Here is a 26,324-nt window from a genome sequence, read left to right as displayed (position 1 = left end):
TATATGACTTCTTCTTTACATAATTCTTCTTTACACAATCCTCAGAGCTTAAGAATCCGTGTAGTTATTTACAATAGCCAAGACATGGAAACAAGCCAAGTGCCCATCAACAGATGATTGGTTTAAGATGTGGTGTGTATGTGTATAAAAATATATATATGTATATATACATATATACATATAATGGAATATTAGTCATAAAAAATAATGGAATAGCACCATTTGCAGCAACATGGATGGACCTAGAGATTATCATATTAAGTGAAGTAAGTCAGAGAAAGACGAACGTTGTATGATATCACTTATATGTGGAATCTAAAAAATAATACAAATGAATCTATTTACAAAACAGAAACAGACTCAGGAAATAGAAAACTTACGGTTACCAAAGGGGAAAGAGAGAGGGAGAGGGATAAATTAGGAGTAATTAACAGATACAAACTACTATACATAAAATAGATAAGGAACAAGGATTTACTGTATAGCACAAGAAACTATATTCAATATCTTGTAATAACTTATAATGGAAAATAATCTGAAAAATATATATATATAAAAAACTCAATCACTTTGCTATACACGAAACAGACAATATTGTAAATCAACAATACTTCAATTAAAAAAAAAAAAAAGAGTCCTTGTATTTAAACAGTTTGTCTCTCTACTTAGCCTTTCTTGAACATCACAGTCACTCTGATATACTTTATCATTCCATCTTCACTAACATGGAAGAGGCCAAACATTCCCTCTCGGGCAGTGGTTTACAAAGGGTATACACAAGTTAGACTCTTCAAGAGGGGTTTTTCAAACTATGCTCCCATTTAGAATCACTGCATTCCAAGGAAAGGGGCTCAGATGCAGACTGGTGTAGACAGGAATGTAAGATCACATGAGACTACTTCCCATATGAATCTGCCTGTAAGTATGAAAGTCAAACTGAGAAATGTAAAAGAGTTTACAAATAAACCTGTTTCGAGCTATTTAAAAACTGCTCTCTCAATGTACCTACAATAAAAACACCTAAATGTTGTGGGATGACTACACCATCATGAGCAAATCAAAGAAGCCTCAAAGGGAGAATAACCAGGATCCCAAGGAAAACTGAAATGCCTCTGAGATCAACAAAGATTATCTAACAACCCTTCCCTTCCGTCTACACATTCAATTTAAATTTCAAAAACAATTTCTGAAATAGAAGATGTTTACAGTCATTCTTACAATGTCAGCAGAAAAATTACTGCTGAGGTGAATGAGAAAATCACAAGTTAAAATGTTATTAGAAAAATCTTTCTCTTTTTCAAACTGAAGGACTTTAAATCTTTCCATTTAATCATTCTATAAATAAGTATTTTAGCAGTAAAAGAAAATGTTCTAAGAACCAGGTATCACTGAAATGTTTATCATGCTTACTGAATCACGCTTCAGGCAAACAGCAAGCATTACACAAACTACCCAAATTTTTTTTCTTAAGGTGAACTAATGAAAAGGACACTCAGGCATTAATATTACTTCATATTTTTAAAGGTCAAGTTTTAAGACAGTCACACCAAAAGTTATTGATGACTGGTGAGTACAATTTGTTGCTTTTTGTGACACCTGTTAAAACTTACCTAATAACTAAATAGCCAAAAGAAAAACTAAAATTAAAGGGACAAATACTAAATTAATTCTTTTTTAATATTTCCTGTTGGTACAGTGACTTTGCTCTAAGAATGAGCTGTTTTTTTTTTTTTGAAGGTGACAAATTTGAGGGGAAAATACAAGATTATATACTGGAAATGGCCTCTGAAATACATACTCCAGTGAAGGATTAACTCTGATCACACTTCACATTTACAGTGGCCAGCAAATAGAGCTCAGACTGTACCACGTGTCATCATTAAAAGTGTTATCAAGGTTTTCAAATGTTGAAAAAGAAAATGACTGGAGGGGAATACAATGGGATGTGGGTAAATGTGAGGAGAGGGCATCCACTTTTGAGCAGCAATCACTAAAAACACAACTCAACACTTACATGAGTTACAGAACACAAAAAAAATAGTAACCAATTAAATGTATCCACCCCTTAGACAACAACCTCAACTTCCATCGAGAACTACTGCTCCTCACTTAGAGCTACTTGAAACTGCCACCTGAAACACTGCTAACCCACAAATCTGGCTTTAAATCCACCATAAACAGTCCATGACCAAGGTAACAGAAAACTTTTGCTTTTACCCCAAACTCTGTGAGCAAGTCAAAAGACAAATGACAAACTTGGAAAAAATATTTGCAACTCATTTCACAGACACGAAATCCTATACAACAGGATTCTACAAACTTATTTTTAAAAAGACCAACAACGAATATAAAAAGTCAAAGAATTTGAACAGACAGTTCAAACTAAGAAATAATTCAAACATACAAAATGAAGTTCAATCTCCTCATAAAACAAATGCAACCACATCTAGGAAAATTTACTAAAAAATCATTGACCTGTACACCTGAAAAGGGTGTGTTATATGATATGCAAAATATGATTCAGTGAAGTTATTAAAAAAGAAAAAGAAATGCAAATCAAAACCATATTGAGATACTACTTTTTAACCTATTAGCAAAGATAAAAAACTGTCATAACAGTGCAAGGACATTAGTAATGGCAGTATAAACTTGCACAAGATGTAGTAAGAAAGATTTGGTCTATCTAAATTACAAACACACATATCCTTTGACTCAACAAATCCACTTTTAGGAACTTACAATGCATTTATATTCACACATGAGCAAAATAATGGATATTATTCCATTGTAGTATTACTTTAAACAGTAAGATTGGAAATAAATGTCCGTTAATAAGACATCAGTTAAATAAATTGATTCACACATATAACAGAATACTATGCTGTATGACTACCATGAGCATGTCAAAAAAGTTGGAAAAAAATAAGTACAAGGAAGCTCTTTATATATTGGTATGGGTTAATCTTCAAGACAGATTAATAAGCAGACAGTGCATACAGTATATACTGTTACAATATATTTTTGGAAGAGGCGAGAATATGTATGTCCATCGCCTGGAGATGTATAAAATGTCTCTGGAAGTATAGTCAAGAAATGAATACCACAAGTTGCCTATAAGGAGGGAAACTAAGTGACTGGAAGAGGATAGAAAGCAGAGTTTTCATCGTATATCCTTTTGTATCCTTTAAATTTTGCGTCGATGAACTGTCATTATTTATTTCAAAGATAAATAATATTGGGCTGGGAGAGAAAAAACTGCAGGATAAAGAGAACTTACATCTAACTTGTAGTTAGAAAAGTTAATACAATAATATTATAATTAAAAAGGAAAAAAACAACAAATCATTTGTTCCCCCTCCAAAGTTAAACAACATGTATTTCAAAAAATAGCAAAAAAGCATTTGAGTCTTGGAATCATTTCATGAAAAAGCCCTTGAAAAATTTAAGAACAAAATCATATGAAAATATAACTCAGTAAATGGAAACAATCAACCTTTTAAAGATAACTTAAATTTATAATGAGCAATTACTGTTTTATTCTATCATACCTGTGATGCCGCAGGAACGTGTTAAGAAGTATGCTCCCTTCTTATCTCTATTCCCCACAAGGGCTGTGCTCTTTTCTGCTGACAGTTATTTTGTATTCTTCACCTACTATCAATTTCTTCCTTAACAAGCTCTTAATATACTGATACTTGCTTATCCACAGCAACCTTCTCCCTCTCCCCCGACCTACATCCCAAAGGGTTGACTGTGGTAACCCTTTGCTACTCACTGATTTTTTTATATTTATTTTCCAAGTGTTTTGAGACACTGTGGTTTTCCTTTAATTCAGAAAGCTCCTGCTGTGTCCAAACCAATGTGCTAGTCATTCTGATACACAGTTAGAAGGACACATAAAAGAAAACCAGCATTTGAATATTTATCATAAAATATGATATATATATACCGTGACAGTCATGCACAAGCTACTGTGAAAACAAAGTAGGAAGGCCACCCAATTCAGAAACTAAGAAAACATCTGAGAAAGGTTTCTACCTCATTACAAAACACTTAATGGAACAGAAAGAAACCAGTTAGGAGCTTTGCCTCTCTTATCCTGGTTCTAGCTAAGAGACCTATGTGAGTTATTTCAACAATCTGGGCCTAGTTTCCTTATCACTAAGGTAACTGAGCCACATCATGGAAGACAGTGCCCTAACAGTTGTCCTACACTCCATGTCTTCAAGGCAAATAGTCCCTAATTCTCTCCAGCTGATCCTTGAACTTTTCTCAGAATATTTTCTCAGCAGAAGCATTCCAGAGAGCCATGAGCAACAAGCCTTAAGGGACTGAAGTTATCAGCCTCCTTTAGAACAAATACAGTGCCTTAAAAATCACTAATCAAAATCACCTCGGAGGGTTCTAAGATATATAGGTCACCCCCAGGATATTCTGATGGAGTAGATTTGAGAGAAAGCCTAACAACTTAATTTTTACATACTTTTCCTAGATGACTCAATGCTCCAATTTTCCTTGAATTTCAAAGCAATTTTTAAAAGGAGAACTTTACCAAGTTTCTGGCCTTGTTACATTTTTCTGAAGCAAGTAAAAATACTGCCTTTTATCAGCATTAATCTGGTTGCCCTTTAGAAAAAAGCTGCACTCGTTTTGTTAGCTTTTAGAACAATTTCCCAAAAGGTCAAATGCACATATACATTTGCTTTTAATTTAACACTGAGCTTTATGATGTGAACAATCATCCTAATGAAAAGATGCAATTAAAATATTGTAAACATTAACAGATTTGCAACTGATTGGTTAGGTCTTAGTTACTTGTATTTCATTTTAATACTCAGAAATAACTTTCTAGTTTATACACACACACACACACACACACACATTCTTGAAGAACAAGATTATAACTGCTTTACCACTATGTAGCTTGGCAACATAAAATCTATATGGACCAGAGCCTGTTTTTTCATTCTTCTGGCATTAACATTCCTATTGTATCCCATTTTTTTTTCTCTTGAGAAAATTTATTATGAAATATTTTACTCAAAAATTTGACCTACCAACGAGCTTTATCAAATCTTAATTTTACCCTATTTATTTAATAAATTTAATATTACAAATTCAACTGAATCCCTCTGAATATTCTGCCTCAATCTGTTCCCTCTATCCCAGGAGTAACCAAAACTCAAAACTGCCGTTGATCATTGTCATATGTCCTTAGCTATACATGTAGAGACAATTGTTTTTGAATGTTTTAAACTTTACACAAAGTATCATATTGTATTCCTGCTCTTTTCACTCAACATCTTTTGAGCATTACTCACATCCAGACAAGAAGCTCCAATTCGGTCATATTCATTGCTATAGAGTATCCCATGTATGAATATACTACAACTTACCTATTCTTTTTTTTTATAAATTTATTTATTTTATTTATTTTATTTTTGGCTGCGTTGGGTCTTCGTTGCTGCACACAGGCTTTCTATAGTTGTGGCGAGCGGGGGCTACTCTTCGTTGCGGTGAGCAGGCTTCTCATTGCGGTGGGTTCTCTTGTTGCGGAGCACAGGCTCTAGGCACGAAGTCTTCAGTAGTTGTGGCACACAGGCTCAGTAGTTGTGGCTCACGGGCTCTAGAGTGCAGGCTCAGTAGTTGTGGCACACAGGCTTAGCTGCTACGTGGCATGGGGGATCTTCCCGGAGCAGGGCTCAAACCCATGTCCCCTGCATTGGCAGGCAGATTCTTAACCACTGTGCCACCAGGGAAGCCCAACTTACCTATTCTTTTTGTGGAGATACAGATTGTTCCCAATGCTTTCCTAACAGAAACAAAACTACAATGAACACTTATAAAACGTCTCTTTTTAAACAGACAAGGAGGCTTGATCAGATTCAGGTTTATCAGTTTTTCTTTTGTTTTGATTTAGCAAATATAATTCGCAGGTGGTGGTATGAACTTTCATCAGGAGGCATATAATTATTTCTGGTGGTTGTCTCTCTTGTGACATTAGCAGCACCAATGATCATCAGGGGTTGCAAAATGGTAATATCCTAATTCTTCCATTCCTTCTTCATTAGCTGGATTATTCCTCTAAGGAGCAATTTCTCTGTATATACCATTGGATCACCAATAGTTCCTTCAGAAGGAACTTAGCAATAATTCCTTTACAAGGAACTACTGGTAAGGAAAGGCAGGATAAATGTTTGTTTCTTTCCTTTTATTTATCAGTTTTCAAAATAATGAGTCAGTTCCCTAGTATCCTCCAAAGATGACCAATGAAATTTTCAAAAAATTTTTTAATTATTATGAACTCATTGATATAAACTTACTTGGTATGTTTCAACTACAATTATTACTTTTATTAAAAGCTCAAACTTTCTCATTTTGAGGCATGACAACCTCCTCTTGTGGCTACCATATCCTTTTAAAATGACCTCTGTAGTTTTTCTTGACTTCTGATACAGTACAACAGTCCAAGCTTATTCTGTACATTTCCTGCCCCCGATTTGGGATCAGCCATCTTTCTAATGGGCCTGACCCTTTTAGAATAAAAGGGTATTTGGAGACCACAATCTGAGCTTAAGTGTGCTCAAGGCAAGGATGCCTACTATCACCTCTTCTTTTCAATATTGTTCTCCATGTACAGTATAGTAAGGAAATAAGAAAATGTTTAAGGATGGAAAAGGAAGGAAACTGCCATCATTTGCAGACAGTATTGTTGACCATATGGAAACAATGGAGTCCACAGGGACTCTTAGAACTAAGTAATGTTGCTAGGCAGATAAACAGACAAAAATCAATTATATTTCTATATACCTACAACATAATTATTAAAAATTTTAAAGAATGCTATTTACAATAGGAACAAGAGCTCCAGGGAACCTAGCAATAAGTTTCACCAAAGATGTGTAAGACCTTATGGAGAATACTGTAAAACTTTAGAGAACCTAAGGAAGTGAAATGCTATACTATACTATATTGATGGAGAGGAAGACTATTGCAGACAGGTAATTGGGTACAGCAGGCCAGGATGGAACTGGGGAGAAAGAGAATGCATGCCGAGCCTGGAGAAGGTCCCCAGCCTACTACTACCATGTGAAAATGTGGATCCAGTGTTGCCAAATCCTCTTGACTTTCTCAGAGAAACTAGAAATCCAGATTTCCGTGAGAAGTTATTTGATTTTTATATGTAGGCAGCAAACTCAAAACAATTTTAAGTACTGTGCAGGACAAACAAAATACATCTGTGAAGAATTTGGGCCCTGAGCCACCATTTTCTACTCCTGCAATCTACCCACTTCTTCAGATATTCAACTTTATTTCTGGGTTGTGTTTAAGCCAGACACGTGAAAGTTTACACACCCTACAGGAAATCTATCATTGCTTTTGTTGTAAAAATGTTGAGGATATTGTCTCTTACATTACTAAAAGACCCCTAAATAAAAGACCCATGAAAGAACATCCCTTTTAGAATTCAGTGCTTTTCCTAAATTTTGTTTGCTGTCCCTTAGGAAATGGTAAAATTGGTAATGTCTGATAGTTTTTTAAGAACAAAACAAATGTTTAACATTTATTAATTTAATTAAATTTTAGAATTCAGTGCTTTTCCTAAATTTTGTTTGCTGTCCCTTAGGAAATGGTAAAATTGGTAATGTCTGATAGTTTTTTAAGAACAAAACAAATGTTTAACATTTATTAATTTAATTAAATTTTAGAATAACCCTATAAAGTAGTATTACGAATATCCCCGTTTTACATATGAGGAAACAAGAAAGGTTAATAAGGTTCTTGCTCAAAACCACACAGACAGTAAAGTAGCAAAGCCAATTCACATCGAGGCAGTCTGGTTCCCGCAGCTGTGCTCTTAAATTCTAGTAGTAACAACCACATAACTGAATCTTTTTTTTCTTGCCTGAGCTGCCTCCCCAACAGCAACTACACAGGCCTTGTGTTCTGAATTCTTCCTTCTCCTAACTCTTACCTTCTACTATTCTGTTTCCCTTTTAAATAGATGCTGGTAACATATGCCATCTCAAATCTTTTTTACTGCAAGGCAGGGCTAAAATAATTAATTAACTTAATGCAAATAGCTATTTATAGATTTAAACTAAACACAAAGAATGAATAGGTTTTAGAGTTATACAAGGTTGAGTCACTTAAGTCACTTAAACTCTAAATTTCAGTTTACACAAGTCACTTAAACTCTAAATTTCAGTTTCCTCATCTGTACTATGAGGATACTACCTACCTCATGGGTTTTATTGTAAAATTTAAGTAAGACTTTTAAAATATGGTTACTAAAAATTTTTAAATTATACATCTGGCTCATATTTAATTTCTGTTGTACAGTATCATGTTAGATACTGCAGTAAAAAAGAAAAAGAAACAGGTGAAATTAGCTTTAATAATATATTTTATTCAGCCCAATATATCTAAAATATCATTTCAACATATAATCAGCATATAAATTATTAGCTATTTTACATCTTTCTTTTGTACTAAGGTTTCTAAACACAGTATGTATTTTACACTTACAGCACATCTTAATTTGTACACTACATATCCATCAGAAATACGTGAACTGTATTTAGATTTCATAAAACTTACAATTGATAAAATAGATTCACATACCCAAGTTTTAAAACATATTTAAAAGTTTTCCAATAACTGCATCAAGTACCCACCCAAAATTTATTTTCCTTTAATATTCACCTCAGTTGAACTAGCCACATTTCCAAAGACCAGTGGCTACACAGCTAGTGGCTATCATAATGTACAGTGCACATCTAACAAATAAAATGCAATTAAAGGCTGGCTGTTCTTACACATAATTAAATGAAAATGACACTGTGATTCATACATGCAGGAGAGAGAATCTTGATAGGAACCTTTTTATGGGTACATTATAAAAGCAATTCCAAAGGGCAGGGTACCAAATTACTCATATGGATAGGGCCGTGACTTATTCAAACAGAGGGAACAGAATGAGGGCCTTAAAATTATGATTCCTATTCCCACTCAGAAAAATCTTTATTTTTTCGTATCAAAATTTTAGTACTTTCCTTGAGTATGAACACTCTCCGCCTAAGACTTAAATGTTTTATCTAATTAAGTTCCAAAACACCTAGACAGACTTGAAAAGCAGTTTTATTTAAACATGTTATAAAAATAAATCTTAGAGATATATATATAGAAAGCTCCTTTACAAAATGAAGTATCACCAAAGTCTATCCTATGATTTTAAATTCCAGAGTCTGTCTTTAAAGTACACCCTTTGGAGTATATAAATCTACTGTTTCCATGATGTTAACAGTAGTACTCTCTGAGTAGAAGGATTAGGAGTCTTCCCTTCACTTGACTATCTAACTTAATGAGTCTACTTAAAATCAACCAAAAAGAATATATGAACATCTATTTGCTTTATACTAATTATGTCACGTACTACATGGATAATCACGCCTAGATCCACTTCTGATATAGTAAAAGCATATGACGTTTATTTATAGAAGACAGCTGTTGTTTTTGACTGCCTAGTATCTGGTCCTTTCCTCTGATATTAACAACTCAATTTTCCTTTGGGGAATTAATGCTCTCCCACTCTCAAACATGTATTTCTAGAGAGGCTGATCTCATTTCCTGCCCCAAAATGAGCATAAAAGTAACCCAAGTCAGCCTGGTAAGATTCAATCCCATTACTTTTTTGTTTTAACCTAAGGGTGAGGGCATCTCCTTCCACTGAAGTTAATGAGCTGAACAGAAGATAAACTGATGACCATCTTTCCTGATAAATATATCAAAACATTAACAATATTATCTTTGAATAATGCAAATATGGGTAGCATTTTTTTCTACTTGTACCTAATACTGCACATTCTTTCTTTTAATTTTGCAGTCTTTGCAATAAAAAGACTACTTAGCATATAATTAAATTCTTAAGTGAAATAAAATTTAATAGCATTCATAAGAATTAAAAAACAACCCACTATACCCTTCTCTGTGACTCAATCTCCCTTACCACATACAAACGTGGAAAGAAGAAAGCACTTATCACCAAGAATATCATGCCCAGACTGGCTGTATGTGTTTGTATGTGGGAGCAAATCAAGAGGCAGACCTGCACAGTGGTTATAGCTATCAAGGAATGAGGTAATTAGGACAAAATCCTTAAATGCTATTACTTGGCAACCATCTAATTTCTTTTACTTAAAAACATCTGTTGGGGGTGTTCCTCATAATATCACTGCACTGAGGAAATAATTAAGAAAACATTTAGCAAACTTTTCTTAAATGTATACTCATTATAGTCCAGGCCCTCTGACAGAACAATCACAATCTACTGGTTAATCCCGGTCAATTTTTAAAGTCACTGCCACCATCAAAACATACCCTAATCCACATAATGAGAGATTCCCAATGGAAAGGACAATTGATGGCAATATCATGCCTTCCCAGGTCTGCAGCCTTCTCTCTCAATTCTACCCTCAGTCCACAATAATCAGACTCCAAGGACATCAAAAATAGCCTGTCCTCCCCAACAGGAAAGACCGACAATCCCTGACCTATTGACATTAAAATAAGAGTACCCTTGCTAGATGTGGTCTCAGCCCAGCCTACCTGTCCAAAGTGAGCAGGGTAGCCCAGCATGTGCATATATAGTAATTTTGCCACATTCCGACACCGGTATGTATTGTCTTCTTCTCTAAAAGATGACCGAATTGCAGCACATTCTTTCTGGATCATTTCTCGTTCTTCGGCTTGGGTTCGGGCTGTCCGGATGGTCCGGATCAGCTCCCGCAATCTGATGGGGGCTGGCATTCTCTGGATATAGAAAGACATTAAATAAAGACGTTCACATTTTTTACTACCAAAACCATTCACACAACTTCCCACACACATTTCTGATTTTTAAGAATTTAAGACTTGCTGAGTCCAGTAATACAAAGTTCCAGCAAAGCTATTACATACAAACCCCTCAATTCATTAAGCCTCTGGAAAGAACACAAATAAAAATGTTAAGTATTAACTAAAGCAAAATAAGACATAAAATACACCAATGATGTAAAGCCTATCACTAATATCAAAATATCTTAGGAACTAACTCAACCTAAATCTTTAGGCAATCCTTAAATTAAGGAAAGGCCTATGCCTAACCTTTACGAAGATAGGTATTTTCTGCTCAACTGTTGTTAAACTCAACAAAGCTCAACAAAGTATCAGATGAATACTGAATATGATCATAATCAAAGCTCAATTCAACAAAATGAAAGATTAGGAGAAAAGACCAAATATCAGATTTAAACACCTTTCCAAGAAGCATAATCATCTCAGTATCCTAGGTACTCTTTGAAAATGTGATGAGGAAAAAAATAATAAACTGATCTCAGCATACAAAACTGTCAAGTGAAAAAAACGCACAACCTAAAAGCTGAGAACTATGGTTTATTCAGGGCATTACTGAAACCCAGGATACAGCATCTCAGATAGCTCTTCCAAAGAAGTAAGGGAGGAGCCAGGATATATAGGAGGTTTTGCTGTGGAAAGAAAACATGTAGTCGAACATCAAAAGATGACTGCTAATCACAAAAATAGACGTCTCAAGGCAATGATTTTAGTGCTTTTCTACGTATGGGAAGATGCAAGAGTCTGGGCTGACTGAAATCATTCCTTTGATATGCATCTTAACTATCTAGGGCCCGTATCCTGTTTTTCTCCATCCAGAATTCCCCTCAAGGTGCACCATGGGGGACAGCTGCAGTGGCTGATGGCTTCACATCTACAACATCCTTTGTTTACTGAAATGGCAGGTGACAATTTTTTGTTCAGAAGACTACTGGTGTCATATTCTCATGAATATTTTAAAAAGTAAAAATAATAATAATAACAACAGAGGACCTATAATAGACAAAACAATTATGAAAAAAAAAAACCCACAGGTGGAGAATTTGCACTACCTAATTTCAAGAAATACTACAAAGCTACAGTAATTCGGACACTGTGGAACTGAATTTAAGGAAAGACAGAGAATAATGGAGCAAAACAGAAAGTTTAGGAATAGACCTACACAAATATGTTCAACTGATTTTCAACAAAGGGGCCAAGGTTATTCAATAGGAGGAAGGCTAGTCTTTCAACAAATGGAGCTGGCACAACTGGATATCTACATGAGAAGAAAAAAATTAACCTTGGACCCTAACCTCACACAATATACAAAAATTAACTCAAAATGGGACACAGAAGGAAATCTTTGGAAATGTGAGTTAAGCAATCATTTCATACACAAGCAAAAAATACAAAAGAAAAAATTAATAAATCGGATTTTATAAAAATTTTAAACTTTTACCCTTCAAAAAATGTCATTATAAAAATAAGGCAAGCCACAGAAAGAGAAATAATACAATTCCAATCCTACAAAGGACTTGTATTTAGAATATAAAGTTCTACAACTCAAAAATAAAACAATCTTACTTAAAAATGGGGAAAAGATTTGAATAGACACTTCTCAAAAGAAGATATATGAATGGCCGTAAGCACCTGAAAAGATGCTAACATCATCAGTCAGCAGGGAAATGCAAATTAAAACTATAAAGAGATATCACTCCACACCATTAGAATGGCTAAAATTGTAGGCAAAAATATAGAACAAATAACTTTCACAGACTGCTCGTGGGAATGTAAAATGGTTCAAATACTTTGGAAAACAGTTTGGCAACTTCATATAAAGTTAAATATATACTTGGCATATGATTCAACAAATCCACTCCATATTTACCCAAGAGAAATGAAAATATATATTCTCACCAAGACATGTACACAAATATTCAAAGAAGCTTCATTTATAATTGCCAAAAACTGGAAACAACCCAAATGTCCATAAACAGGTGAATCGTAATCAGTATACCCCTATAAAAAAATACTTCTCAGAATAAAACAGAACCAATACACAACATACAAGAGTCTCAAAAACATTCTGCTGAGCAAAAGAAACAAGAACAAGAGAGTACATATTGTATGATTTCACTTATATGAAACTCTAAGAAAGACAAGTCTCATCTACAGTGATGGCAAAGAGATCAAAGATTACCTGAGAGGATAAAGATAGGGACTGGACTGGGATGCAAGGAAACCTTCTGGGGTGATAGAAATGGATATACGCACTTCTTGAAATTCACCGAACTGTATTCTTAAAACAGTTGCATTTTATTTTATACATATTATACCTCAAAGTTAAGAAAAATGATAGAATTAGATAATCATTACAATCACCTTCAGTATGTATTAGCTGTGGAATCCTAAACCAATGATTTTCAATGTTGTTCTATTCTAATATACCAGGAGGATGTCCCACTCCGATCGGTCACTATGGTATCAATCCTCAAGGTAGGGATAGTACATTAGGAATTTAGAAAAGTTCCCTAGGTATTGATATGCTTTGGTATATTGGCCCTCTTAAGATTGTGTGTCCTAAACTATGCAAAGCTACCTGTATAAGGCTGTTTTGTTACCTTTTTTTTTTTAATAAATTTACTTTATTTTTGGCTGTGTTGGGTCTTCGTTGCTGCGCGTGGGCTTTCTCTAGTTGGGGTGAGCAGGGGCTACTCTTCGTTGCAGTGCGCGAGCTTCTCATTGCGGTGGCTTCTCTTGTTGCAGAGCACGGGCTCTAGACGCGTGGGCTACAGTAGCTGTGGCACGTGGGCTCACTAGTTGTGGCTCACCAGCTCTAGAGGGGAAGCTCCTGTTTTGTTACTTTTTAACAGAACTATTCAAGGGTCTAGGGTTTGTAGTTTACAAAGCACTTTTACATTTATTATCTTCATCATCTCATTTGTCCCTTAGATCATTTTGAAGTAAGGGCAGAAAATCATTATCCCCACTTTGCGTTTGAGGAAACTTGGTCTTAGAGCAACTATTCAACTTGCTTAAGGTCACAAAGGCGGTAGCTGACAGAGTTAGCACTTGAACCTGGTATTAAAACTCCAAGAGTTCTTCCCAGTACTTCAAAAATAAACATTATATTGGACTTCCCCAGTAGTCCAGTGGTTAAGACTCCGCACTTCCAATGCAGGGGAACATAAGATCCTACATGCCGTGCGGCGTGGCCAAAAAAAAATTTTTTTTAATAAATAAATAAACATTATATATACATGAAATTATATGATTGCTAGGATTTGTTTTAAAATACTCCCGGGGGAGGAACTTCCCTGGTGGTCCAGTGGTTAAGAATCCGCCTTCCAATGCAGGGGACGTGCGTTCGATCCCTGGTCGGGGAACTAAGCCCGTGTGCCACAACTAGAGAGAAGCCCGCGTGTCGCAACAAAGAGCCCGCACGCAAAGAAGGATCCCGCATACCGCGATGAAGATCCCGAGTGCTGCAACTAAGACCCAACGCAGCAATAAATAAATATTAAAAAAAAAAAATACTCCCGGGGGAAAAAATATTGAGGAAGGAAAATAGGAGAGAAAAAAAATGCAACAAAACGGGCAAAATATTTTTTTTTAAAAACAATTTATTTATTTTTGGTTGCACTGGGTCTTAGTTGCTGTGCGTGAGTTTTCTCTAGTTGCGGCAAGCAGTGCGCGGGCTTCTCATTGTGGTAGCTTCTCTTGCTGCGGAGCACGGGCTCTAGGCACGTGGGCTTCAGTAGTTATGGCTCGCAGGCTCTAGAGCACAGGCTCAGTAGTTGTGGCGCACGGGCTTAGTTGCTCCACGGCATATGGGATCTTCCCGGACCAGGGCTCTAACCCGTGTCCCCTGCATTGGCAGGCGGACTCCCAACCACCTGAGTTGCCACCAGGGAAGCCCCTGGGCAAAATATTGATCACTGATGAAGGTATATGATAAATACATGATGGTACATTATATTATTCTCTATTTTCATGTGTATTAGAAATTGTTCATAACCAAAAACTTTTTAAGTCAAAAAGCCTCGACAAACAAGACATTTCAATCCTTAAAATTTTTCATAAGTAATAAAAAATATTAATAGAGATCTAAATAAAGAACTACTTTTCACAATAACCATAAATACCACGGACTTCAGGATAAAACAAAATTTAAGGGTAAGCAAAACCAATATACTCTATATTCTTTCAACATAGTGAAATATAAGAAAAGCATAAAGCTACTACAGCTCTCAGAGATCAAGAACTAAATATAAAATCAGTTTTTGACTGTCTAAAGCCCAGTCACTGTACTTTTTTTCCTTCTTCTTTTTTTTTTTTTTTTTTAATCTTTTGGCCATTCTGTGCAGATGTGGGGGCTTATTCCCTGACCAGGGATCGAACCCATGCCCCCTGCACTGGAAGCACGGAGTCTTAACCACTGGACTGCCAGGGAAGTCCCTGTACTTTCAAAGAGAATCTTATTTATTATCAACCCTAACTTGGTGTGTGGGTAACAAGAGAAATCTAAAAATCAATCGAGATCAATGGTAATACTCTGCTAAGAAATAACTTCTCTCTAGGAAGACCTCAATGATTCTACAGAGCAAACAAAGACTATCAGAAAAAGCCTAAATCTAGTCCCAAAACGTGTAGTCCAATGGGAAAAATCACAAAAGTTTAAGCCACCTGAGAGAAAAACAAGTTACCTGGAGCAATTTCTCAGCTATCAGCCTCATAATCACAGAAATATAGTTTATTCCACTAGCTTTTTTTTTTTTTTTTTGGCGGCACCATGCGGCATGTGGGATCTTAGTTCCCCGACCAGGGATCAAACCTGCGGGCCTTGCACTGGAAGCACAGAGTCTTAACCACTGGACCACCAGGGAAGTCTCAAAGCCACTACCTTTTTATGGAAGAAACTGAGGATGCAGGATGTTAACTACCTCGTACAAGGTCACAGAATTAGTTGCTAGCCCGACTCATGTCTCATGATTCCCCCATTCAGCACTCTTCCTCTAATACCAGGCTGCCTCTAGCTTAGAGAAAACCAGTAATCTTTTTTCCTTGGGCTATGACAACTTACTACTACTTGACTTCTTCATATATCACAAGAAAATATCTTAATAGGTGTCAACTAAAAAAATGCACATGGAAGTTGAGAATTAAGTTTTATTTGGGGCATTACTGGAGACTATAGCCAGGGATAGAGCCTCTCAGACAGCTCTGAGGGACTGCTCCAAAGAGGTAACGGAGGAGCCAGGACACATATTTGTTTTTGTGGGAAACAACACAAAACAAAAAGAAACATGTAGTCAAACATCAAAAGATGTTAATCACAAAAAAACAGACATCTCAAGTTAATGATTTTAGTGCTTTTCTATGTATGGGAAAATGCAAGAGTCTAGGTTTACTGAAACCATTCCTTTGATATGCATCTTAACTATTGAGGGCCGGTATCCTGTTTTTCTCCATCCTGAATTCCCTTCAGGGTGCACCACTGGGGGGCTGCAGGGGCAGCAGTGGCTGATGGCTTGATGGCGGGCAACACTCTTTGTTTACTGAAATGGCAGGCAACATTTTTTTTTTTTGTCCACATAGGCATGAATAAAAAACAAAAGTTTATTTACATAGTACAGAATTTAGTATATTTCAGAATATATTCTAAGATCAAAACTAAACAAAAAGTTCTGGTTCCAGTGAAGATGGGTATACATAACACTCCATGGAGACTCCTGCCTCTCTCTCCTCTGAATGCAACTAAAATCCTCGACAAAATGCATGCCACAGCTACCCGAGGACTCTGAAAAATAAATGACAGCGAGCAGACTGGAGAAAGAGAGCAGAATTTGAAGTTCCCTCAAACTGGCAAGAAACTATCATTTTCCTCCAGTATCGCCAAGCCTGTACCCAAGGGCAGCCCAAAACCCAGAAGTGCTCACTGGGTACAGAGAAGGAACTCTAAGAAAAACCCTCTCTTTCTGATCCAAGGAGCAGAGAAAGAAAGATAAAGGACAATGGAGGAAAAGGCTCTCTTTTGTTTAGTTCTGTCCTGCGCTCCACCCGTGCCCCCAGGCAATACTGCAACGGTGCTGGCTGCTGGCTGCGACAGAAAAGCAATGGCAGTAGCAGCCAGGCAGGCACCTAGAAACGGGGCATGGGAGACTCTTCTCTTCTGACCAGAGGAGCTGTGATCCTAAGAGCATGGCGTAAATCACTCCCTATCCTCCCACTGCTTGATAAAGGCGAATTCGCCAAGAAAATACAACAATCCTAATTGCAAACGTATTCGACAGTAGTGCTAAAACATATATGTGGCAAAAATTGACAGATATGAAAGGAAAAATAAACCACCACTCAATTATAGTTAGAGACTTCAACATGCTTTCTAAGAATAGAACTATAGACAGAGTATCAGCAAAGGTGTAAAAGATGTGAATGCCACTGTCAACTAACTGGATCTAACCAATACCTATAGAACACCCCAACCAACAACAACAGAATATACATTTTTCTCAATTACAGAACATTCACCAAGATAGACCATGTCTTGGGCTATTAAAAAAAAAAAGTTAGGGAATTCCCAGGCGGTCCAGTGGTTAAGAGTCGGTGCTTTCACTGCCGTGGCTGGGGTTCAATCCCTGGTTGGGGAACTGAGATTCCACAAGCCACGCAGACAAAATAAATAAATAAATAAATTTAAACGATTGGAAATTATACAAAATATGGTCTCTGACCATAAGGGAATTAAACTAGAAATCAGTAACAGAAAGCTAACTGTAAAACTCTCTGTGTACTTGGAAATTAAACAATACGTTCCTAAATAATCCATGGGTAAAAGAGGAAACATCAAGAGAAATTCGTAAATACAGTGAACAAAAACATAAACATACATCAAAATCTGAGTTATACACTAAAGCAGTGCTTAGTGGGAAACATACAGCATTAAATGCTTGTATAAGAACAGAAGAAACATGTCAACAATCTGACAATCTAAGGTTCTACTTTAAGAAACTAGAGGGAACTCCCTGGCAGTCCAGTGGTTAGGACTCCAAGCTTTCACTGCTGAGGGTACGGGTTCAATCCGGGTCATCCGTGGTCAACCCTGGTCGGGGAACTAAGATCCCGTGAGCTGTGTGGCACAGCAAAAACAAAACAAAAACCTAGAAAAATAGCAAAATAAACCCAAAAGAACTAGAAAAAAGCAAATTATAATAATAAAAAGAACCCAGAAATCAATTAAATTAAAAACAAAAAAATACATCAAGTCAGTGAAACCAAAACCTGGTTCTTTGAAAAGACCAATAAAATTGATGAACCTCTGGCCAGATGATAAAAGAGAAACAATACAAATTACCAATTATTAGGAATGAAAGAGGGGATATCACCACAAACATTAAAAGGATAATTAGGTAATAGTATGAACAACTCAATGCACATCACACCTGGATATCCATATGCCAAAAAAAAAAAAAAAAAATGAACCTTGACCTAAATTTCACACCTATTAACTCAAAATGGATCATAGATCTAAATGTAAAACATACAACTATAAAACTTTTAGAAGAAAATATAGGAGAAAACCTTCATGACCTGGGGTTAGGCAGAATTCTTAGACATTATACCAAAGGCACAACCCATAAAAGAAAAAAATGATATAACTATTTTTTTTTTCATAAAAAGTACAAACTGTGCTATGAAAAACACTACTGTGCTACGAAAAACACTACTAAAAAAATGAAAAGACAAGTTAGAGACTGGGATATTTCCAAATCACATATCAACAAAGGACATGTATGTATTCAGAACATATAAAGAACTCTTAAAAACACAACAGTTGAAACAAACCAACCCAATTTTTTAAAACAGGCAAAAGATTAAAATGGATACTTTACCAAAAAGGTATAAGGATAATAAATAAGCATATTTAAAAGATGCTCAACTACATTAGGCATTAGAGAAATACAAATTAAAACCACAGTAAGATACTTCTACACACCTATTAGAATGGCTAAAACACCAAGTGCTGGGGAGGATGCAGAGCAAATGGAACTCTCATACACCGCTGGAGGGGATGCAAAATGGTACTGCCATTCTGTTAAACAGTTTGACAGTTTCTTATGAACTTAAAACATCCGCTTAACATATGACCCAGCAACCCCACAACTTGGAATTTATCATAGAAAAATGAAAACTTTTGTTCACACAAAAACCTATATATGAATGTTTATAGCAGCTCTGTTCATAATTGCCAAAAACTGGAAATAAAATGCAGTAAATCCATAAAAATGGAACACTATGTAGCAATTTAAAAGGGAACAAACTATTGCTACATGGCATTACACAGCTCTAAAGTATTATGCCTAATGAAAGAAAACTGTCTCAGAAAAGGTTACATATTGAATGATTCCATTTATATGAAATTCTCAAGAAGACAAAACTATAGTGATGGAGAACAGATCAATGGTTGCCAGAGGTTAAGGTTGGGGAGACTAAAAAGGGACAGCCTGTGGAAGTTTTTCTGAGATGACAGAACTGTATGCTAATTGTGGTGGTTATTACATAAATCTATGCATGTGTTAAAGTTCACAGGACTGTACACTCCAAAAAAGGTCGATTTTACTGTATGTTAACTTAAAAATTAAAGTTTTTAAAAAGTAAACAAAAAAGCCTTCAATTAAACAATTTAGACCTATTTGACCAGGTACAGTAATATACACTTGGGATATTAAGTAGGCTAGTGAGAAAGTTATTAATTGTTCCAACCTGCTTTAAGACACATTTAACCACTAGTAAAACAAAACTGTTCAGCCTATAAAAGATAATAGCAAACCCTTATTTAAGGGATGGCTGAAGGCAGGTCTCACCTGAAAGATGAAATCATGTTCTTTGCCAGTAAAGCAGGGATGGGTGACAGGGAACTAAAAGGGGCTCTGCTGAGCTAACCCCCATGAAGGTGTCAAGCTGTCTAGAAAGGAGTTCCTGAGTGGCATGTTGAAACGTAGTGCTTTCCAAACACAGGCAGGTCAGAAAAGGTGCCTGTTAAGCTATATCCCTTTTGGACTTCTAAACAGGTGAACTGAGACTAAAAGAGAGGATAATGCTTTAATTATGTGGAGAAGGACAATGACAAATCTTTGAGAACTTATATTTCTCTTTATTTCTACCTTAGGGCTTCCCTGGTGGTGCAGTGGTTAAGAATCTGCCTGCCAATGCAGGGTTCACGGGTTCAAGCCCTGGTCCGGGAAGATTCCACATGCTGTGGAGCAACTAAGCCCGTGCGCCACAACTACTGAGCCTGTGCTCTAGAGCTCGTGAGCCACAACTACTGAGCCCGCATGCCACAACTATTGAAGCCTGCATGCCTAGAGCCCGTGCTCCACAACAAGAGAAGCCATTATAATGAGAAGCCCGCACACCACAACTATGAGTAGCCCCCGCTCCCAGCAACAAAGACACAACCAAAAATAAATAAACAAAATTATATTTCTACCTTAGATATGTAAGAAAGTCTATTCTAAAATTCCATCCATTTCAAATCCTGCAAAACAGAAAATCAAAAAGCTTGCATCTATGTTTTGGCCAAAGCACTGAAAGGAGGGAGGCACACCACAGGAACTATGCATTGGAGGTAGTAGCAATTAAAGTCAAAGAATTACAAATGGAAGGAAAAATCACTGGGCTACAGAATTGGGCCTAGTAAGCTAGCCTCTCCTCTGGCCTCCTCCCCAAGTCTTCTTACACTAATAAACCTTAGAGATTATGGTTTTATATTCTGAAGATTTTGAACGACAAAGTTCTTAAATCTTTCAAAAACATACTCTTAATATGTTAATTATTCCTCACAGTTTCTACAAAGAAAAGAACACATTTAAAAGAAATGTTAGCGTCAAAACAATAAAAGAAAGATCCTAATAATCAACCACCATTGCCGGCCAAGCCACCTAGGGCAAAGCCGCCTGACTTCTCCAAGCCTCTGTTCCATCAACTAAAAAATAAGGGTATCGAATCAGCTTTAAAAATCTGTGAGGGACTTCCCTGGTGGTGCAGTGGTTAAGAATCTGCCTGCCAACGCAGGGGACATGGGTCAGAGCCCTGGTCCGGGAAGATTGCACATGCTGCAGAGCAACTAAGCCCGTGTGCCACAACTACTGAGCCTGTGTTCTAGAGCCCACGAGCCACAACTATTGAGCCCACGTGCTGCAACTACTGAAGCTGCCTAGAGCCTGTGCTCCGCAACAAGAGAAGCCACCACAATGAGAAGCCCGCACACCGCAAAGAACAGTAGCCCCATTCGCCACAACTAGAGAAAGCGCGCATGCAGCAATGAAGACCCAGTGCAGCCAAAAATAAATTAAAAAAAAAAAAAAAAAAGGCTGTTGGAGAAAATTCACAACTCTTTCAAAAAAAAAACTATGAGAACAAACATTTATGATCACATTACGTATCATCCTATTCTCAGTTTGTCAATTTTAAAAGTATCATTATTTATAAATCAAAGGTACTCCCTTCATTTGACTGCTTGTACAAAAGCATCTGTACAAGCATCTCTGTACAAGGAAAAAATAAACTAAACCAAACTTCAATAAGGAGCAAAATATCATATACTATACTTAACTGAAATACAGCCATTAAGTTTGAGAATCTTGAATTCAGAAAGCAGCAGGATCAAGGTCTTTAATCAGAAAATGAAAAAAAAAGTTTAACAGTTCAAGGCCCATAAGACTACAGTTATAAAACAGAGAATACAACATCATAAATGACATCAACATAAGCATCATTTAAATCCATTTCAAAATGGAAAGGGAGAATGTAAAAACTTTGGAATCAGAAGTTAGCTTCATGCACCTCTTCTTTTTCCTCCTTGTTCAATTCAATTAGTCACACTACCCCAGAGATGACCTAAGTAACAGGGAAACACGTTATACCAGTAAGTGCCAATCACTCATTCAACAAATATTTGCTCAGCATTCTCTATGCCAGGCATTGCAATAGGTGCTGGGGACTGGCAAGGACACAGTCTCTGTCCTTAAGATCTCAGTCTGCTGAGGAAAACAGATTTTTAAATTCCAGCCACACAATAAAAACCAGAAATTGGGCTTCCCCGGTGGCGCAGTGGTTGAGAATCTGCCTGCTAATGCAGGGGACATGGGTTCGAGCCCTGGTCTGGGAAGATCCCACATGCCGCAGAGCAGCTGGGCCCGTGAGCCACAATTACTGAGCCTGCGCGTCTGGAGCCTGTGCTCCACAACAAGAGAGGCCGCAATAGTGAGAGGCCCGCGCACCACGATGAAGAGTGGCCCCCGCTTGCCACAACTAGAGAAAGCCCTCGCACAGAAACGAAGACCCAACACAGCCATTAATTAATTAATTAATTAATTAATTTAAAAAAAAAACCAGGGCTTCCCTGGTGGCGCAGTGGTTGAGAATCTGCCTGCTAATGCAGGGGACACGGGTTCGAGCCCTGGTCTGGGAAGATCCCACATGCCACGGAGCAGCTGGGCCCGTGAGCCACAACTACTGAGCCTGCGCGTCTGGAGTCTGTGCCCCGCGACGGGAGGGGCCGCGATAGTGAAAGGCCCGCGCACCGCGATGAAGAGCGGTCCCTGCACCGCAATGAAGAGTGGCCCCCACTTGCCTCAACTAGAGAAAGCCCTCGCATGAACCGAAGACCCAACACAGCCAAAAATAAAATAAAATAAATAAATAAAGTAGCTATAAAAAAAAAAAAGAAAAGTGCTTTAAAAAAAAAACCAGAAATTGCTAATCAATGACAGCACAGAAAACTGTATTTATGATAAGCCAAATTTTGTCATGGCCAAACTAACTCAATATAATTAGAAATTTTTTCTTTTGTGAAATTTAGTGATTTCTGGATCAGCCGAACAAATCCAAAATCCCATACAGAAAGATATTTGTAGCACAGTACCAGTACACAATTACTCATCCAAAACCTTTACGGGAAAACTGAGAATTTCCTGAATTTTAGAAAAGTAATACAGTACCTACACTGTACATCATAATTTGCCCACTGTGTCTGGAGCAGCAGTTCCATTATCAAACAATATTTCTGCAGTAACACATAAGAATATTCACACCAAATGAGAGAAATAAATATTACAAACAGCCTCATATCTGGTCAGATCAGACTTTAACACCAAAAGAATTATGAAGAACATCTGGTTTTCAGTATTTTGGGGATTTCAGAACTGATAAGAGATTGTGCACCCTTATCCTTATCCAATGACCCTATCATTGTTTAAAATGATGACCCTGGAGTAAAATTACCTAGGTTTGAATCCAAGCTCCACCACTTATTAGCTGTGTGTCCTTGTGTAAATAGCTTAACCTCTCAGAGTTGTGTCCTCATCTGCAAAATGGGGGAGGGGGGGTGTGAAGTACCTACCTCAATGGATTGTTACAAGAATTAAATTAGAATACATGTAAAATTCTTAGCAAAGTGCCTGACACCCAGTAATCACTAAACAAATGTTGGCCATAATGTTGGCTATATGAACAAATTATTCTTGCATAAAATAATTTTGAGCAAAAACAAGTTGAAGAAAGATACACAGTATCAATACTTACAAAGGTTTAAAACACATGAAAGTACCTATTCTTTAGAGATACTACAAAAATGCAGTAAGAGTACATGTATAACTGAATCACTTTGCTGTATACCTGAAACACTGTAAATCAACTATACTTCAATTTTAAAAATGCAGTAATGGAATAAGAAAGAACATGCGGGCTTCCCTGGTGGCGCAGTGGTTGAGAATCTGCCTGCCGATGCAGGGGACACGGGTTCGAGCCCTGGTCTGGGAAGATCCCACATGCCACGGAGCAACTGGGCCCGTGAGCCACAACTACTGAGCCTGCGCGTCTGGAGCCTGTGCTCCGCAACAAGAGAGGCCGCGATAGTGAGAGGCCCGCGCACTGCAATGAAGAGTGGCCCCCGCTTGCCACAACTACAGAAAGCCCTCGCACAGAAACAAAGATCCAACACAGCCAAAAATAAAAAATAATTAAAAAGAAAAAACAAAACTATAAAACGGCATATTATTATAAAAAAAAAAAAAAAAAAAAAAAAAAAAAAAGAAAGAACATGAATGTGAAAGATAACAAATCCAACACAGTGGCACATCTGGGAGGGAGGGGAATATGATCAGGGGCAGTGATCCACAGGAAACTTCAGCTATACTAGTGATGTTTTATTTCTTAGACTAGGTAGTAGGTAAGTGAAGGTTTATTATTATTTTCCATATGCTTTACATCTGAAACATTTCTAAAAATTAGATTCAAATACATCTAATCTATGTAATGAATGCTGTAGACTACGTAACATACTTTTATTACAATGTTGAGGATTTCCTTATTTTTTGAAAGTGTTTACTTGCTTTTCAAAATACTCAAAAACCACGAGATTCCTTAAAATACAACAGCTTAAACACCTATCATAAAAAACAATACTCTATGCTTTTTAAAAAAATTTGGTAAGAATATAATGTATATAGTAATGACTCAGCTATATGGAACATAGCTGAGAATCCAAAACACATTTTCATAATCTCGTGCAGCCAACAGAGAGCATCACATCAACACACATCTACACAGAATATCTACTTTACTCTATTTGCAGGTTCTTATTCAGCCTTTTCCAGAATAGAATTAGAAAACTAGAGAAACTGAAGAGAGTGGGGGCCAGGAGAAAGAAGCTGTTTTGGAAAAGGACACTGATGGTAGTTAAAGTGTCACCTAACAGCAAGGGAAAAAACAAAAACGGTAGCAAAACAAACAAATAAAACTTACATATAACAGAAACGAGCGTTCAAAAGCATAGTAGCAAGACTAATAAATTCTAGAGATCTGCTATAACAACACTGTGCCTATACAATATTATATTGTGCAACTGAAAATTTGTCAAGAGGATAGCTCTTATTGTATTCTTACCACAGTTTAAAAAATAAAGTTTGTGCCTTTACTTGACTTCTATACTATTAAAAAAAGTTAAATGATTAATCAAAAAGGAAAAGATCAAATCACTGGTAAATCTCTGACTTTGACTTTTACAATAATTACCTTAATTTACAGCTTTTTAAAAAATATCCACAATTAAAGCATTTATCTTACACACACACACACACACACACACACACACACACAGAGCATAGTAGTCTGATGATACTTAAGTGTGCTAGCAAAAAGTCTTCAAGTCTCCCTACAGTCCTAAGGGTATTAACAAATTACAAACAGTACCATAATCCATTTTTATAATAAGACCCTGGTTCATCAAGGAATGGTTCAAAAAGATCAACATTTAACATTTAAAGCAGAAGGTAGAAAAAACTGAATATAAAACTATATCTTAACTCACCAAATTATACATTAAGTATGTGCAATTTTTTGTCTATTATACCTCAATAAAGCTGTTTAAAAAATAAAGGTAACAATTACATGAAAATAAAAAGTATCCAGCGAATAACCAATTTCTAAAAATTATATAGTTCAGATACTGTCTGTTCTTATTAATTTAACTACCTGACCCATCAAAGACTGAGAAAGATATATTTAAGTCTATTACCATGACTGTGTGTCTGTCAACTTCTCCTTTTACATCTAACAACCTACATTTAGTATTTCAATGGTTTCAGCCAATGATTAAATGTCTATATATTTTATATGTACATGCTTGTACACTTTTTCAAAATAAAATGTCCCTCTTTGTCATCTTTTATAAAACTAATAATAAAAAGTAAAACACTAGGACAAGGATAGAAAGGAAACAGAAAAATTAAAAGTCTGACTTGTTAAGGTACAGGGACTGTGGATAAATATATTCTATTTAATTAATGGTTATTTGATAAATAATGATGAAAAATACAGAGAAAAAAAGAAGTGTGAAATTCATTTTGGAAAAATTTCTATCCAAAATGGTTAAACAAAATTAGGTTTTGGAGCTTAAACTAAATTAGATTACTTTACATACCCAAAGTAATCAAAATTATAAATGCTTCATATAGGAAAGAAAAATTTTAAACAGAAGAGACCAGAAAAAAAAAATGACTGCATATGTTCCAATTCTCTTAAATTTTATCCCCAAAATGGAGAAAATGGTTATTTTCCAAAATCTCCACAAATCCCTTTGTGGGATAAAGATTTTCCTCATACATCAATACCACCTCCAAGCCATAATCTTTTTTTCCTTTGAAATACCTATTTTTCCCACTCAAATATAAGTTCCCTAAAGCCTGATCCTTATTTGTTTTATTCATCCTTGTATTCCTCTTGCCTAAAAGAGTAGGAACTCACTAAATACTGTATTTATTGAATTCTAAAGGCTAGAAGAGTCTTATCTAACGAAAATATACTTGTCCTTTCCAAAGCATACAAAATAAAGTGCACTGGCTGCTAACAGCTATGGGAAAGGACTCAACCCAGTCCTCTATTCTACC

The 26,324-nt window shown here is 36.4% G+C and overlaps 1 protein-coding gene across 1 annotated transcript in view; it reads right to left on the bottom strand.

Annotated features, from left to right (window-relative positions):
• The window catches only part of AP1G1 (adaptor related protein complex 1 subunit gamma 1), an 80,230-nt gene that overhangs the window by 41,437 nt on the left and 12,469 nt on the right, over nt 1-26,324 (bottom strand). Inside the window, exon 2 of the mRNA XM_059903496.1 lies at nt 10,609-10,812. Coding sequence (XP_059759479.1) covers nt 10,609-10,809 — 201 coding nt within the window. The 5' untranslated portion in view covers nt 10,810-10,812. The remainder of the gene's footprint in view (nt 1-10,608; nt 10,813-26,324) is intronic.

The sequence above is a fragment of the Balaenoptera ricei genome, chromosome 19, assembly GCF_028023285.1.
Source record: "Balaenoptera ricei isolate mBalRic1 chromosome 19, mBalRic1.hap2, whole genome shotgun sequence".
Lineage (NCBI taxonomy): Eukaryota > Metazoa > Chordata > Mammalia > Artiodactyla > Balaenopteridae > Balaenoptera > Balaenoptera ricei.
Note: the sequence above shows the minus strand (reverse complement) of the source record. Positions and strands in the feature narration are given on the sequence as shown.